The sequence below is a fragment of the Ustilaginoidea virens genome, chromosome 7, assembly GCF_000687475.1.
Source record: "Ustilaginoidea virens chromosome 7, complete sequence".
Classification (NCBI taxonomy): Eukaryota; Fungi; Ascomycota; class Sordariomycetes; order Hypocreales; family Clavicipitaceae; genus Ustilaginoidea; species Ustilaginoidea virens.
Window position 1 is genome coordinate 1,153,534 of NC_057322.1, and position 13,271 is coordinate 1,166,804.

Genomic DNA, 13,271 nt, shown 5'->3' on the forward strand with positions numbered 1-13,271 from the left:
TGGATGGAGGGGTTGAGGCACCCACTGTGCGGCATTCCACACTGTGTTACCAGACTGTCTGTCAGGTCAGAACCAGTTGATCTTTTAGCGGTTCGGAATGGGACCTTGGGTCAACTGGTACCTGTTAATCATCCTGCTGACCTGCTGAAGTTCAATAATCAGAGTAACCTCCCCCCAAGGGGCTGTGATATCTAGAGGACAGCCGTAGAGCCATCATTTTTTGTGACCTTAATTATTACAATTGACTTTAGGTCTGGTATGTACCTTCCTGAAGCATGCTGGACACCTGAAGATCCACACGGCGTCTCCTTGTCAAAATACTGGGAAAGCTTTGCGTCGTTCCTTCCATTCATTACTTGCTTGTAGTCATTGTGCTCTCGCAGATTCAGACAACGTTTTCAAGTCAACTGCTGAAATCTTCATCTTCATGGACCAGTTTTTGTCCTTTATTGGTGTCCAAGCCGTGAAATATGCTATCAGATCAGGTATTGTCCTGACTTCCAACTACGCCTTGAACCAATGTTCACGACTTATTTCCACCCTTGATGACCGAGACCTTGAAGGAGAGCTGAAGGAATATCGGGGCCTCCTTGAAAGTCATCTTAAGGTGAGATGAACCAAGGAATCATGTTTCTTTGCAATTGACAACTGGGGCTGATGGACTTAGGTCATTTCTCCGGCGATTGACCTTATTGAACTCAAGTATTTCATACAAGCGCAAAAATCCAACATACGGGTTTAGGCTAATAAATTCAGGTCTAGTCGAGGCAATGTTTTTCTCGAGTCTGTAGTGCCAATAACAAAATCACTTAAACGCCAGGTCAAAACTCTTGGACGGGTTTTCGAGGACGTGGCACTAGTTGCCGAAAGCGTCAACAGTGGTGGAAAGGACAATCAGAAAAAGTCGGAAAGTAAGGATGCCGAGCATGGCATACGACATGTCATTGAAGAAACCAAGTCACTTCTAGACCGCATCGTGCGGGACCTTCCACTTCTGCAGCTCGCCATCACTGCTTCGGGGGAATCTTTATCGACATCTATTCCCTCCACAATATCTCCGTCAAGATTGCTTCAGGCCAGTACATTCATTGCAATGGGAGATTGGGAATACGCGCAGTGCCCTAGGACAGTACAAATCGGCCCTGCCTTTAGCCTTTCTCTGTACATGCTTTTTATCGCCCACGCTCCCGTTGGAAGTATAAAAGGCTCGAATCCTTGTCGAGCAGACGCCTACGGTCTTGGCGAAAACGACAGAAAGCCGATATGGCAGGAGGTCATCCACAAAGCTTACGTGCGCCTCTATCGATACACAACCACAGAAGATGGAGATCAAATGTGTAGTTGCAAGACAGGGGTCACCTCCCCGTGTATATGCGAGCGGAAGGGGTATCGCTACAAGCTGGAAATCCAGGAAGATCTCAATGACGGTCGATTGCATTGCGACAATGATGAAACTAATCCGAGTGCTGGTGATAATCTTTCTCAATGCGAATGCATTCGTGTCGCGGAAATCTGCAAACTGTTCTACACGGACAAGGCGAAACTTCTCAATATCGGAGATGCCAGTGGGGAGGATGTGCGCCCTATTTTGCTTCTCAAAAGGGATGTGGAACGCAGTCAGCAAACTACTCTTGGAGAGGATTCCGTCGACAGCTTCGCTGGTTATAAAACAGAGGGCCGAAGACGGAATAAACCTTCAGAAGACTACGATCTCAATGATAGACATGTACCACAAAGCTTCCTATCCACTTCTGCGAGCCATGATACGAAGAAGCTCAGATTTCTGTCTGACTTGCCGAAGCACCTTGATCCCGAATGGCTTGCCTTTGAGATGTTTGCGGAAGCTAGTGACGTTGACAGTGCGGTTGGCGGAGAGGACAATGGTGAAGATGAAAACCTTGAGAATTCCGAGCACGTGGATACCTCGCGATTCAAAAACATAGTCGGTGGCATAGACCGTTCCGAGGATGCTTCAGACCATGCTTCGACGCTGGACAGTATCATTTCATCAAAAATGGGGCTTGTATCGGTGAACTCGAGCACTCATAACGGCCAATCCGCAGAGAATGAGGCCATGTTGTCAGGTAATGGGACTCATCAGCGTGTAACAGCTGATCCGGATCGCAGTCCCCAGTCACCGTTTAGCGGCATCACAACATCGCTGTCGTTGCTGGAAATGATGATTAGGCTTGCAGGGCTTCAAGAATATCAGCAAAGACCTCACCTTTCTATACCAGATCATATTCTGACGTTCTTTTTGGAAGAAACATGCAGTACAGGTTTGTCTGGCCTGGCTGGAGACGAGCTACAAAGGCACACGAAAACACAGGTTGGGTTCGACCCATACACAGACGTGGAAGCAGCAAAAGGCCTTTGAGTGAGACGACGGCAGCTTGATTCAGGGCGCGCGGAATCGCGAGGTACACATGGATATTGCGGCTCCATCCTCCGCATCATCTGAACCACCAGTTGACAGAGCAATTAAGTTTACCGTCGGATTCTCCACTTTTCACAGAATGCCACCAACCTTCGGGTATGAAGAGCGCATCACCGGCATCCAAACTAACTGGGTACATTTGATCGGTGGGCGGGCTGGCTTCCCAGACAGCATCGTGAAGGGCCCTTCTCTCGTCTCCCTCCATCATGTCTGTGGTTCTGATGCGACTATTGCCGCGCCGCTGTATCCGAGCTTGAACCTCGTGAAAAACCCGGTGGCCAACGGCGGGGGGCAAGAGCCGTACAGACTTTTGGCTGTAAAGTTGGCAGAAAAGATTGGGGTTTGGGTCTCTATGTAGCGGTGTGTAGGTTGGTTGGGTACCCAGCCATATCGACGAGCTATATACGTCTCCCCTGCCAGCCCGCTGGACAAGCTCAGGCACCGGCAAATCGTCCTGCATGGGTTGAGGAAGGTCAGAAAGACTAGACTGTGCGATGTACAAGCTGAGGGGACTCGCGGCGCCCGGTTTTCGGGAGGCATTGAATTCGAGAGCTTTACGGAGAAGCCTTAAGGGGGCGTGGACTTGGAAAAACTCGTGCTCTGTTCGTTTCGGGACTGCAGACTGTAAAACACCAGCCATGATCTGGTCCGTCACCTCGGTGCTACTCATCAGCGAGTCGAGAAATTGGGAGAATGTATCTAGACTCTCTGATGGTCTGAACAGCTCATACGGAAAGAGCCAATTGGAGGAATTTTCAGCCGACAAGTATGACCAGAGTGAAAGGTGGCCAGCTGCAGGCGACGCAGCTTCACTGAACCACCTGCTCAGAGCTGGGAGGCGCAGGGTTGGTGAACCAGCATCCCTCGGAAACACACAGGGCCTTTTAGGGATCAGGGCTTCTTGCTGGAAATGTTGAATATCGTAGCATGCTCGCGGACATGGTTTCGCAGCAGCGACAGACAGCAGGGACAGTGGTTTACGACAGCTGGAGCGCTGAAATCGCGATTTCCACTGTGACGCGGTCAGTGATGCGGCCAACGAGGCAGTCGACGAGGTCCCTCCTTTCATGACGACGACGACGACGACGACGACGCCTTGGAGCAGTTCGGATGGAATGGAGGCGGGGTGGGAAGGGATCGAAGGGAGGCGAGTTCAACCATGTGCGCACATGGTGACGGCGATGGCGACGGCGACGGCGACGGTACTGCCGAGTTTTCAGCGAAAGCGATGGACCATTCCAAGACGAAGAGAATATTGGCGTCTGGTGGCTGGAGACGTTGGGAGTTTGCAGGCTGATATGTACATACATACACATACATAGGTACATACATACATACTGTACTTATATACATACATACATACAGTATGGGTTCCATCTCCTTTGGTTGTTCCCACCCAGCTACCAGGCACGTATGTGCAGTTGTAAATATATACCGCCCTGCCCTGCCCATATTTTAAGCCCGCAACGCTGCGTTGCAGTGGGCATGGCCCCGGAACCAGCCACCAGACCAAGGCTGGAACCCAGCGCCCTGCCGTAACCTGGAGCGGGCTCCAACGAATCCACAGCGCACAACGCACAACCAACAACCCGCCTGGGTCCCACCACCACCACCACCACCACCACGCCCACGTCGTTCCATGTAAACTTTAGTCGCAGAGTCAATTGGTACCAGACATATTGTCAAACCACAGCGCTGCCGTCAAAGACGCGCACATTCCAACCAGCAAGCAACCCGGAAAACAAGCCGCGCAAAGGCTTGCTCGTTGGCCTTCAACCCCAGCCTCCGTCGCTCTGAAACAAAGGTTTTGGCCGAGTCATCTCAATCCCACCGTTTCGCTGACGTCTGGTCGGCCGTCATCCGTACCCCCCGGCCATCTGGCGGTGCTTGCGTTGCCGTTCTGACGCCGCCCCCCCCCCCCCCCCCCCCCCCGGCCTCAAACCCTGACGACGAGGTTTGTCCTTCCCTCCTCCACCTACCTGGCATCTCGTCTTACGCCCAGGGCAGTCGACTGACAACGAGCCGCTTGGCCGTCTCGAAACCCCGTCATGTCCTCGGACTCTGGCTCCCCGGAATCGTGGATTGCTAGCTTCTGCGCCCTCCTGGGACATGAATATTTCGCCGAGGTATCTGAGGAGTTCATCGAGGACGACTTCAACCTGACAGGTCTCCAGACCCAGGTGTCCATGTATAAAGAAGCACTGGAGGTACGTTCGGGTCGTGGGCCATCCATGAATTGATTGCACTCTCCTTGGGGTGACCGGTGCCCCTGCGATCAAAGGACAGGCCGTGGGCCGACTGACTCGCATCTATCGGCAGATGATCCTGGACGTGGAACCCGAGGACGGGGACGATGATGAAGAAGACGACGACGAAGACGACGACGACGACGACGAGAACGAGTCCGCGGTCGGGGGTGGCCAGGAGCGCATGGGCGGTCGGCCAGGCGAGCGCAGGCATCACAGCAGGATGGCCAGCGACCTCTCCGTGATTGAATCATCAGCCGAGATGCTGTACGGCTTGATCCACCAACGATTCATATGCTCGCGCGCCGGCATCCAGCAGATGAGCGAGAAATACGAGCTCGGCCACTTTGGCTGCTGCCCGCGGACCAACTGCGAACAGGCCAGGACGCTACCCGTCGGCCTGTCCGACATACCTGGCGAGGACACCGTCAAGCTGTTTTGCCCGTCCTGCCTGGACGTCTACGTCCCGCCCAACAGCCGCTTCCAAACCGTCGACGGGGCCTTTTTCGGCCGCACCTTTGGCGCCCTCTTCCTCCTCACCTTCCCCGAGTACGATCTCACGAAACGCGGCATCGACGTCCTGTCCGCCCTGACGTCGCGGGTGCCCGACGAGGAGCGCCTGGTCAACGGCATGTACGCTAAGAACATCGCGCCGGGCCTGGGATCCAGCCGCATCTACCAGCCCAAGATTTACGGCTTCAGAGTATCGGAGCGCGCTCGCTCCGGCCCGCGGATGCAGTGGCTTCGGGACCGACCAGCCGACGTCAACGACCTGGACGAGGCGCGCATCTACGCGGCGCGGTGCCCCGACCTGGACGATGAGGATGAGTCCATGAACGTCAACGGACGGGTCATGGTCCGTCGCCGACCGCCCGGCGGCAGCGCTCGCCAGCGCCTACGACGGAACCAAAACGGCAGCCCCATGGCCCTGTCGACCAACGGTGCCGACTCCGAGCTGTAGAGTAGCTAGACAACGCTCTTCGACGACGACGAGGAGCCCGCAGACGATCCAGGTCCAGCACCATGACGGAACCAGAAGCCGCGCCAGCCGATGCAGCCGACCCTCTTACCCCCGGCCCCCGCCTGCTGTGCTAGCTGCCTTGCCTTGGGTTCCTTGGGGGTTGGGCAATTCCAACAGGGTCGTTGTGAAGTCTTGTCCGGGGGGGGGGGGGGGGGGGGGGTTCCAAAAGGGGCATTGTGACGGTACAAAATAAACTTGACAGAGCGCATATCCACACACACAGGAGGAAGCTGGCCAACATCGTTCCCCTCCCTACTTTTCCTTTTTTTTTCCCCCCTTCCCCCGTCCTTTGATTTTTCTTGTGTATCTAACGCATAAGCCCAGTCTCCCCTGTACTGAGAATAGATGGCGTCGGGGGCGTTGGGGGCCAGGGCCGCGTCAAAAATCCAACATTTGTGCCGGGACCTGTGCCAGCGCTTCTTCCTCGCTCATCCCCGACCAGACTTGTCGTGCTGCTGCCCTTTGTCTCCCTTGCCGGGTCCTTTACCCCCCCCCCCCCCTCCTTACCCCCGTCAGTAGACGCTTGGGGCGTGTAGCCCCAGCTCCGTGTTGCAGCAGTCGTGCGTAACTGGGGGCGGCGGGTGAGGCGCGTTCGCTCCACAAGCCCGGGACGATGCGTGCGCCCCTTTTTGTTCGGTCGGGCTGGCGGGCTTGGCGTGGAGAAGCTACGGGGACGCCTTTGGGGGAGGATGCAAGCTTTTGTGCCTGTTTGGTTTTTTTGCCAATCAGGCAGTGATCAAGGGACAGTGACAGGAAGAAGAGAGAGGGGGCGAGAGAGAGAGAGAGAAAACATCAGGGATGAAGAATGCTATCATGACACGTCTGTTGGCTTCTGCTTTCTGTACACTTGCTCTGGATGGGGCTCGCGTCCATCCTGGCACGGCGAGGTCCAGGACGTTTTTCACACGTGCATCGTAATTTGACTCGCGCCCCCCGTGTAGGTACATGCATCAACGGCCCTACCGCAACGGCGACCCCTTTCCTGGCGTCCAACTAGAGCCCCCGCCGAAGCCGCTGCCCGGAGCCGCGCCGATGATCCTCCTCACCGGCGTGGACGGACCGGCAGTCGGGCCATCCACCGCCGGCAGCGGCGGCGTGTCCATCCTTTGAACGCCACCGTCATCTTTCCGGGGCGGCTTGAAGTTGACCTCCCGGCCGGCCCGGTAAATGTCCTGCAGCATGGCCTCCAGCACCCCGGCGTCCTCGAACTCGAGATACTTGCGGTACAGCTTGAGAGCCGTGCGCGAATCCTCGATCGAGTCGTGCGTTTCCATCTGTATGTCCTCCTTGAGCAGGTACCACGCCAAAAAGGCCAGCGAGAGCTTCCGCAGCCGGGACTTGAGGAAGAATAGGTCGATGGTGTCGATGGTCTGGGCCTTGGGCACGTGTATGTTGATGACGCGGAAATCCTGCTTGAGGCCGTGGCCGAGGAACTTGCAGCCCAGGTTGAGCAGGACCCACAGCTTCTTGTATGCCAGCTTGAGCGGCAGTAAGCTGTGCTTGGACATGCGGGGATCGAGATCTTCCTGCCGTATGCCCGAGTACGAGGTCAGGTAGTCCACAATGGGTTCCTGAATGGCAATGTAGTCGTCTATAAAGGGCAGACCTTCGTTTTCGCCTTGGCCTCGGACAACAGACGTGCGTGCCAGGGCGTACACAATGGGCCGGATCGTCTCTCGCTCGCCATCCGAGTTCATCTCGATCTCGGGCTGTCGGATAGCCACAAACTCCGTGTCCAGGGCTATGATGGTGTCGGGCCCGGGACGTTCAGTCTCTGGGTCCAGGACGCGGTACGTCTTCCGGCCGTTGTGTGGATTTGGGCTGCTGCAAGAGTCAGTCACAGATTACCACCTAGCAAGGAGACGCAAAGAGCGCCCGCGGAGGACGCACTACAAGTCATGATAGAGAATAGACGTATCCAGCTGCTCTTTCCATGTCGCATCGATCTTGTTATTGGCTTGCTTCACCTGAAACGTCACGACCGAGGGAGTCTTCCAAGAAGCGTTGAACGTGGTTGCTTCCTCCGAGCTGACGGATCGTACCAAAAAGTCGTTGAACAGATACCATTGGCTTTGCCCAGGAGCTTCAGGCTCAGCATGTGCAACTACCAAAAAATAGGGGTCATCGAGTTAGCAAGCGGAGGAGTAGCCAAAACGATTTCCACACCATCGTACCGTTGACCATGGCCACTAGATGGGGTTTCTGAGTTTGGCCACTCTCGATATTGATTGCCAATCCTATCAACGAGTAAACTGTGATGCTGTGTATTCCTCGTTGCAGATGAAGCTTCAGATCTTCGCCTTCGTAGCAAAAGAACTGTCCTTGCTCTACAATGATGCCGATTTCCTGCGGAAGCCATCCGGGAGTCGACCACAGCGCACGATGATCATGGGTAGTGATGGCGGTGTTTAGCATGAGGACCCCCGGTATGCTGTGAACAGTCTTCCGAGTAGCAATGGTCTGGTAGCGTTGGCATCGGCTACACCATCCCTTAGACGTAGTCTCTCTTTCAACGCTGCTCTTGAGAACTTGAGAAAAGGTCACCCTGGGCAGTTTTGCAGTGCGACCAGAGGGTTTCTAGGCAATTTCAACGTTAATGAGACAAGACACAATCATTCAGGCGGCCCCCACCCCCCTCCCCCAAGCTCCCTTCCCATGTTGATACTAACAAATGCAGGATAAAGTAAATCGTTGACAAAGGTGGAACCTGGTCTTGTGTATTCGCTCCTGCAGTTCATGCATCTGATTGAGCTGGTAGCTGACGTGGCAAGGACCTGTACAGACGGGGGATTTTAGCAGCTTGCAACTAACCCGTCGTTCCTACGCTGCAACCACCCACCTGTTCCATGGCAGATGTAGCGGGCGACATGCTCTTGAAATCCGTTACAAACTTGTCCAAGAGGAACCGGGTAAGACCTTGCAGCATGACGGTCAACGAGGTCCCGTGGGGGTCTTCCTCCAGGAGGCCCAATGGTCCAGCTTGCTTGTATTAGAACGGCGTGGCAACCTTGAATTATTCAGCTTTCCTCACATACCTTGAGGGTGGCTGCTCAGTGTCTTGAGCATATTGGTCGCCTGACAGATTGAACCGTCGGCCTTTTGCAACATATCAAAGAGGAAGCCGAGCTCGCATAACAGACAGACTTCATTGACGCAGGCCGTGGCGGCATGCTGCAGCGCTAGATTTCGAATGAGAGGGGTGAAGTGCATAATCTGAAGTAGTGAGTTTGCATAGGAGTTGGAGATGTGAGTTTCCAAGCCCGAGTATTGCGTTTTGTTGTAGAACCTGGATGAACACGTAAGAAACGTCGCGTTTTCCAGGTGACAATGGAGACAAGGCTTACCCAAAGTCAAAGTCGTCGACGCCGAATTTGCTGTACTTGATTTCGACGTTCCGGTACATGACGGGCACGTCTGATTTTTTGCTGTCAGTTTCATTATCAGCCACGGCGTTGGACACGTTGGGCCCTTCGCCTAGGCCATGAGACTCTGACTTGGCGGATTCCCGTGCCTTTTCGCTCAAGAACTTGGGCGCTTTTAGTCCCGAGACTGCAATTCTATGACTATGGCGAGTGTCTTCCACCTGATTTCTCCGGAAGCCGCGTGAGTTCCGTCCGTAGAGTCCGAATTCTGTCGGCTTGAGTCCTTCCAGAAATTGAGGGTCAAATTTTGTGGGCGGAGCCCCAATGTCTGATATCAAATCCGGCCAAGCAGATGCCAGGGTCTCTCGATAGTAGGGTAATCCTACCGAATTCAACGGCCTGCAAGAGAGGGTTAGCAGGACATCTCTTGATCTCGGTCTGGAGCAAGCTGTGTTGTCTCACGTTTCAGAGGTCCACTCGATTTGGGCGGCGTGTTCCTCTGGGGTGGCAAAGTCTATGGGCGTAGCCAGGTCCACAAAGCGCAGCTTGGACGGTGATCCCCAGAGATGGATATAGCACTCAGCATCAGTCAATGCTATGGCTTCTCCAGAGGGTGCAATCTCAAACATGCTGATGTATGTGATGACGTTGGCCTGCCGGACGTTGCTTGTATTGGGATTCATGAGGTCTACCAAGTGCATCTGGCCGGACTGCGAAACCACAATGCTCGTAGTGAGCATTCTCGGATGCATGCGAACATAGGCAGCCCCGGCAGGGAAGGGGATCGGCGGCATGGACGACATCTTTTTGATGTCAAAAACGTTTAAGAACGGATCCAGCATGTAGTTCTGGCCTTGTCGCAGGGAATACCCGCAGGTAACGATAAAGTCATGCTGGGCATCCATGTCACTGATGAGCGCCGAGTGAGCATTCCAGGACCTGACAACCGCAAACGACACCGGATCCAGGAGGTTGACGGTGCCGCCTTTTGTGGCGGCGCATATGTATCGCGCACGTTTCATGATGGAGTATTGGTGATCTGTCGCGATCTGCATTCTTTGTCTTTAGCGGCGGGCCAAAAGGACCATCATCGATCAAGGCAAAGAAAAAAACAAGGGCAGACAGACCTGCTTGACAACCTCTCCCTTATTGAGGTCAATCACCAGCATTGTATCTTGCAACCCAGCAACAACCACTTCTGCCGTTCCTTTCGAAGTAAAGCTCATGCATCGTAAATCCTTCATGTCGTCGTGTCTTTGACCCAACAATCAGCCGCATCAGCCAGCAAGCCGAGCAAATCGCTCCGGGAATCAAGGCATACCTCATGTGCCAGATGGGCGGTCCCCTTCTCTGCGCCATATGGACATCTTTAGATCCCAGCACGATTACGCCTTTCTCGCTGACCAAAATCTGCCGTACCGGCCCATCGGGTGTCAGATGTGGCTTGAAAGAGGTATATCGTTGCAGATCCGAACCGAGAAAGGACGTAACGCGACCCTATGCAGAGATGGTCAGGCTCGTAACAAAGAAGAAGGCAAATAGCCTTCCGGTGTTTCCTACGTAGTCGTTTCCGGTCCAGAGAAGCTCGTGGGATGTATCAAAGGTCATTGTAGTTACCGGCGTCGGCATGGCGTGAACGCCTGGGGGCGGAAAAGGAATGCGGGCAACCTAGTGAAGAGGCATATCTGTGAGCGATGAACCCAAGGCACAGGAGCATGAGATAAGGCCGTGTGCGTCGTCAGGAGTAAATGCAAATTGCGACGCAACTGGACCAGAAGACGAGCACATCTAAGCCGTTTCCACTCCTCACCTCGTCCCAGTCGCCGTCCATTGTTGCTGCCTTGACATTCTCTGCAGGATCATAACTAGGAGAACAACGGGAATTCTAGCCGAGGGGGAGAGCCGGTGAGGCACCTCGAAGAGCACGCGCCGTTGACGACTCAAGAAAAACAAAATTGCGATGTCGCTGTCATGATCAATGGCTTGACAGCTTGACACTTGACACGCGTTACATACGAAAGACTTGGCGTTTGGGCCATTTGGCGGGGCAGGATATGTGGGGCCGAGTCATCAAAGTCACCAAAGTCGCCGCAGTCATGAGGATTCACGACTTCAGGACTCGGAGGATTCTAATCATTGATCCCTGGGGAATCCCATATCATCACCCGGTATCGAGCATTGTTGTGATTATTCTAACTATAATTATAATATAATCCATCAGAGAGAGGCTTTCTCAACGCAAATACACACAAATACCCCACCATCGCGCTGAACAGTGTCGGGCCGCGAACAAGGACCCATTCGAAAGGCCTGGGACATACATCGTACCCTTGATCCGAAATGGTGCTCCCTCTTCAAGTAACTTGATGGACCATAAAGTCGATTGGTTGAACTTCCTTCTCGATGTTTGGCAGGTCATGAATCATCTCGCTAGCAGGCTCCCATTCTACAGTCCACCTCGTATTTGTCACCTCACCCACCTCATTCCACAACTGCTGAAAGCTATTCTTGTTGTGGAGGTAAGGGGCTGTACTGGTTGACGACTTTGATCTCGGACTGCCTGTGCCAATGTGTCGGCCGTATAGGAGTGCATTCTTGGTTCCATGTTTCAAGAACCCAACAAGGCGTATGCCGATGTAAAGCTGCTGAATCCAGTTGAAGAGATGAAAGAAGCTGCAGGCATATATGATGGTAACCTTGTGTGACAACTCATCGAGCCGTCGGTCGTCAGGATCAAGAATGTCACCGATGACAAAGGTCGCGCAAAAATCTCTCCGATCCTGGAACAAGTCGTAACCAATGTCGACAAACTTGGACTGAACATCTACGCCGAACAACTGGGATCCCTCAACGCCATCATGTCGGAGTTGACGAAGGGCCTGCCCAACGCAGCAGCCCAGGTCTAGGAAAGCATCATTCGATCTCGGGACCTTGAGCCTAAACAACACCTGCTGGTAACAGGGGTCATTCTGGTCTGTGAGGCGCAGAAACTTCCACCTTCCGACACAAGGAAATCTCGATACTTTCCACGCAGCCTCGCGCTTGGAAAAAGAGTCCCCAGAGTCAGCCAAGCGAGTACCCATGACCAGAGAGGTTTTTTTTTTTTTTTTTTTTGAAGACCTCAACATACTACTCGAAGAATGTGCCCATCGACATCGGCGGGGGAGATTTTGCTGTACTCTAAAAGTATTTTGCGAATGGGGCCTATGTCGCGCGGCACATCGGGAAGGTAAGCCCAGTCCTGCGACGCCATGATGTCCATGTCGACAATGGGGATATGTTATCAGGCTTTGAACCAGTTGATCCCCTGACGACTGCCCATAACACTCTGGCCGTGATGGTCTCGCTCGCTTACGACATGTGACGATTTTTCGAGTGTGTAGTTTGGAAAATCGAGCGCCCTGCCTTTGCGGCGAGGAATATCGGGCGAAGCAGGCCCCTTTGTGTTGGAGGAAAGACGGAAGCAGTTCAGGCGGATCCGGATCCGACAAACATGGGCGTCGTGGTCAAGTTCGGGGGCTGGAACTCATGACAGACCACTTGCGGTGCGCATCCAACATTCGGGCCGATGGGCAATCGATCAGGGTCACACGTCAGCATACCTTACATGGTGTTCCATGCTGCAACGATAACACGTCGCATTGATGCTCGGCAGCAGCCATGCCCGGAATGTTGGTTAGCCTTTCTTCCCTTTCGCCCAGCCAGAGTTTACTGTGAGGCTGACGCCTCGGACAGACCCGCTTTCTCGGGCAAAAGGTCAGTGTCAAGCCGAAGATTTGCCGACGGGGCCCCAAAAGTTCTTCCCACCTCCGTGCTACGATCTCCAAGGGTCAAACACCACCCACAAGCTACCACCACGGCACCGAGTTCTTCCTATTCCGTTGAGCGCAACGGGTCCGTCGCATTTATCATCCTCCGATCCAGAGAGCTACCTCAAGTCATTGGAGCTGTAAGTTTGCGGCGTCATACCAAATCATTGACAGCAAAAACATTGTCAACAAGCCACAATCAATGCTGCGCGATGCTGCGGTGCAAACCCACCAATTTGCCTGCCATTGGGAGGTTGCGGCAGTTTTGTGTCGTCCGTTCTCGCGACTGTACTGACAATGGCCTCAGTTCGGCACCGCACCGCATCGCTGGTTGCCTGCCCATCCTTTGAACGCATAGTCATCGTGCGTCTTTTGCGACATTGGGCGCACGGCTGA

The 13,271-nt window shown here is 54.0% G+C and overlaps 6 protein-coding genes across 6 annotated transcripts; 3 read left to right on the forward strand and 3 right to left on the reverse strand.

Annotated features, from left to right (window-relative positions):
• Positions 1 to 427: 427 nt before the first annotated feature.
• Positions 428 to 2,249, forward strand: UV8b_07959 (uncharacterized protein; the record flags this gene model as incomplete). The annotated part of the gene is made up of 3 exons (XM_043145456.1): positions 428 to 607; positions 821 to 2,084; positions 2,188 to 2,249. The coding sequence occupies 3 exons, from the start codon at positions 428 to 430 to the stop codon at positions 2,247 to 2,249; spliced, it is 1,506 nt and encodes a 501-aa protein (XP_043001391.1).
• Positions 2,250 to 2,453: 204 nt separating this feature from the next.
• Positions 2,454 to 3,608, reverse strand: UV8b_07960 (uncharacterized protein; the record flags this gene model as incomplete). The annotated part of the gene is made up of 2 exons (XM_043145457.1): positions 2,454 to 3,532; positions 3,596 to 3,608. 2 exons carry the CDS (start codon positions 3,606 to 3,608, stop codon positions 2,454 to 2,456), a joined length of 1,092 nt encoding a protein of 363 aa, XP_043001392.1.
• An 877-nt stretch (positions 3,609 to 4,485) lies between these two features.
• Positions 4,486 to 5,644, forward strand: UV8b_07961 (uncharacterized protein; the record flags this gene model as incomplete). Its single annotated transcript, XM_043145458.1, has 2 exons — positions 4,486 to 4,644; positions 4,757 to 5,644. The coding sequence occupies 2 exons, from the start codon at positions 4,486 to 4,488 to the stop codon at positions 5,642 to 5,644; spliced, it is 1,047 nt and encodes a 348-aa protein (XP_043001393.1).
• A 1,019-nt stretch (positions 5,645 to 6,663) lies between these two features.
• UV8b_07962 (uncharacterized protein) lies at positions 6,664 to 10,897 on the reverse strand (the record flags this gene model as incomplete). The annotated part of the gene is made up of 12 exons (XM_043145459.1): positions 6,664 to 7,525; positions 7,595 to 7,808; positions 7,879 to 8,281; positions 8,374 to 8,478; positions 8,544 to 8,683; positions 8,740 to 8,990; positions 9,049 to 9,465; positions 9,529 to 10,115; positions 10,194 to 10,320; positions 10,388 to 10,563; positions 10,627 to 10,734; positions 10,877 to 10,897. The coding sequence occupies 12 exons, from the start codon at positions 10,895 to 10,897 to the stop codon at positions 6,664 to 6,666; spliced, it is 3,411 nt and encodes a 1,136-aa protein (XP_043001394.1).
• Positions 10,898 to 11,420: 523 nt separating this feature from the next.
• On the reverse strand, positions 11,421 to 12,328 carry UV8b_07963 (uncharacterized protein; the record flags this gene model as incomplete). Its single annotated transcript, XM_043145460.1, has 2 exons — positions 11,421 to 12,107; positions 12,197 to 12,328. The coding sequence occupies 2 exons, from the start codon at positions 12,326 to 12,328 to the stop codon at positions 11,421 to 11,423; spliced, it is 819 nt and encodes a 272-aa protein (XP_043001395.1).
• A 306-nt stretch (positions 12,329 to 12,634) lies between these two features.
• On the forward strand, positions 12,635 to 13,225 carry UV8b_07964 (uncharacterized protein; the record flags this gene model as incomplete). Its single annotated transcript, XM_043145461.1, has 3 exons — positions 12,635 to 12,737; positions 12,802 to 13,015; positions 13,183 to 13,225. 3 exons carry the CDS (start codon positions 12,635 to 12,637, stop codon positions 13,223 to 13,225), a joined length of 360 nt encoding a protein of 119 aa, XP_043001396.1.
• Positions 13,226 to 13,271: the final 46 nt, after the last annotated feature.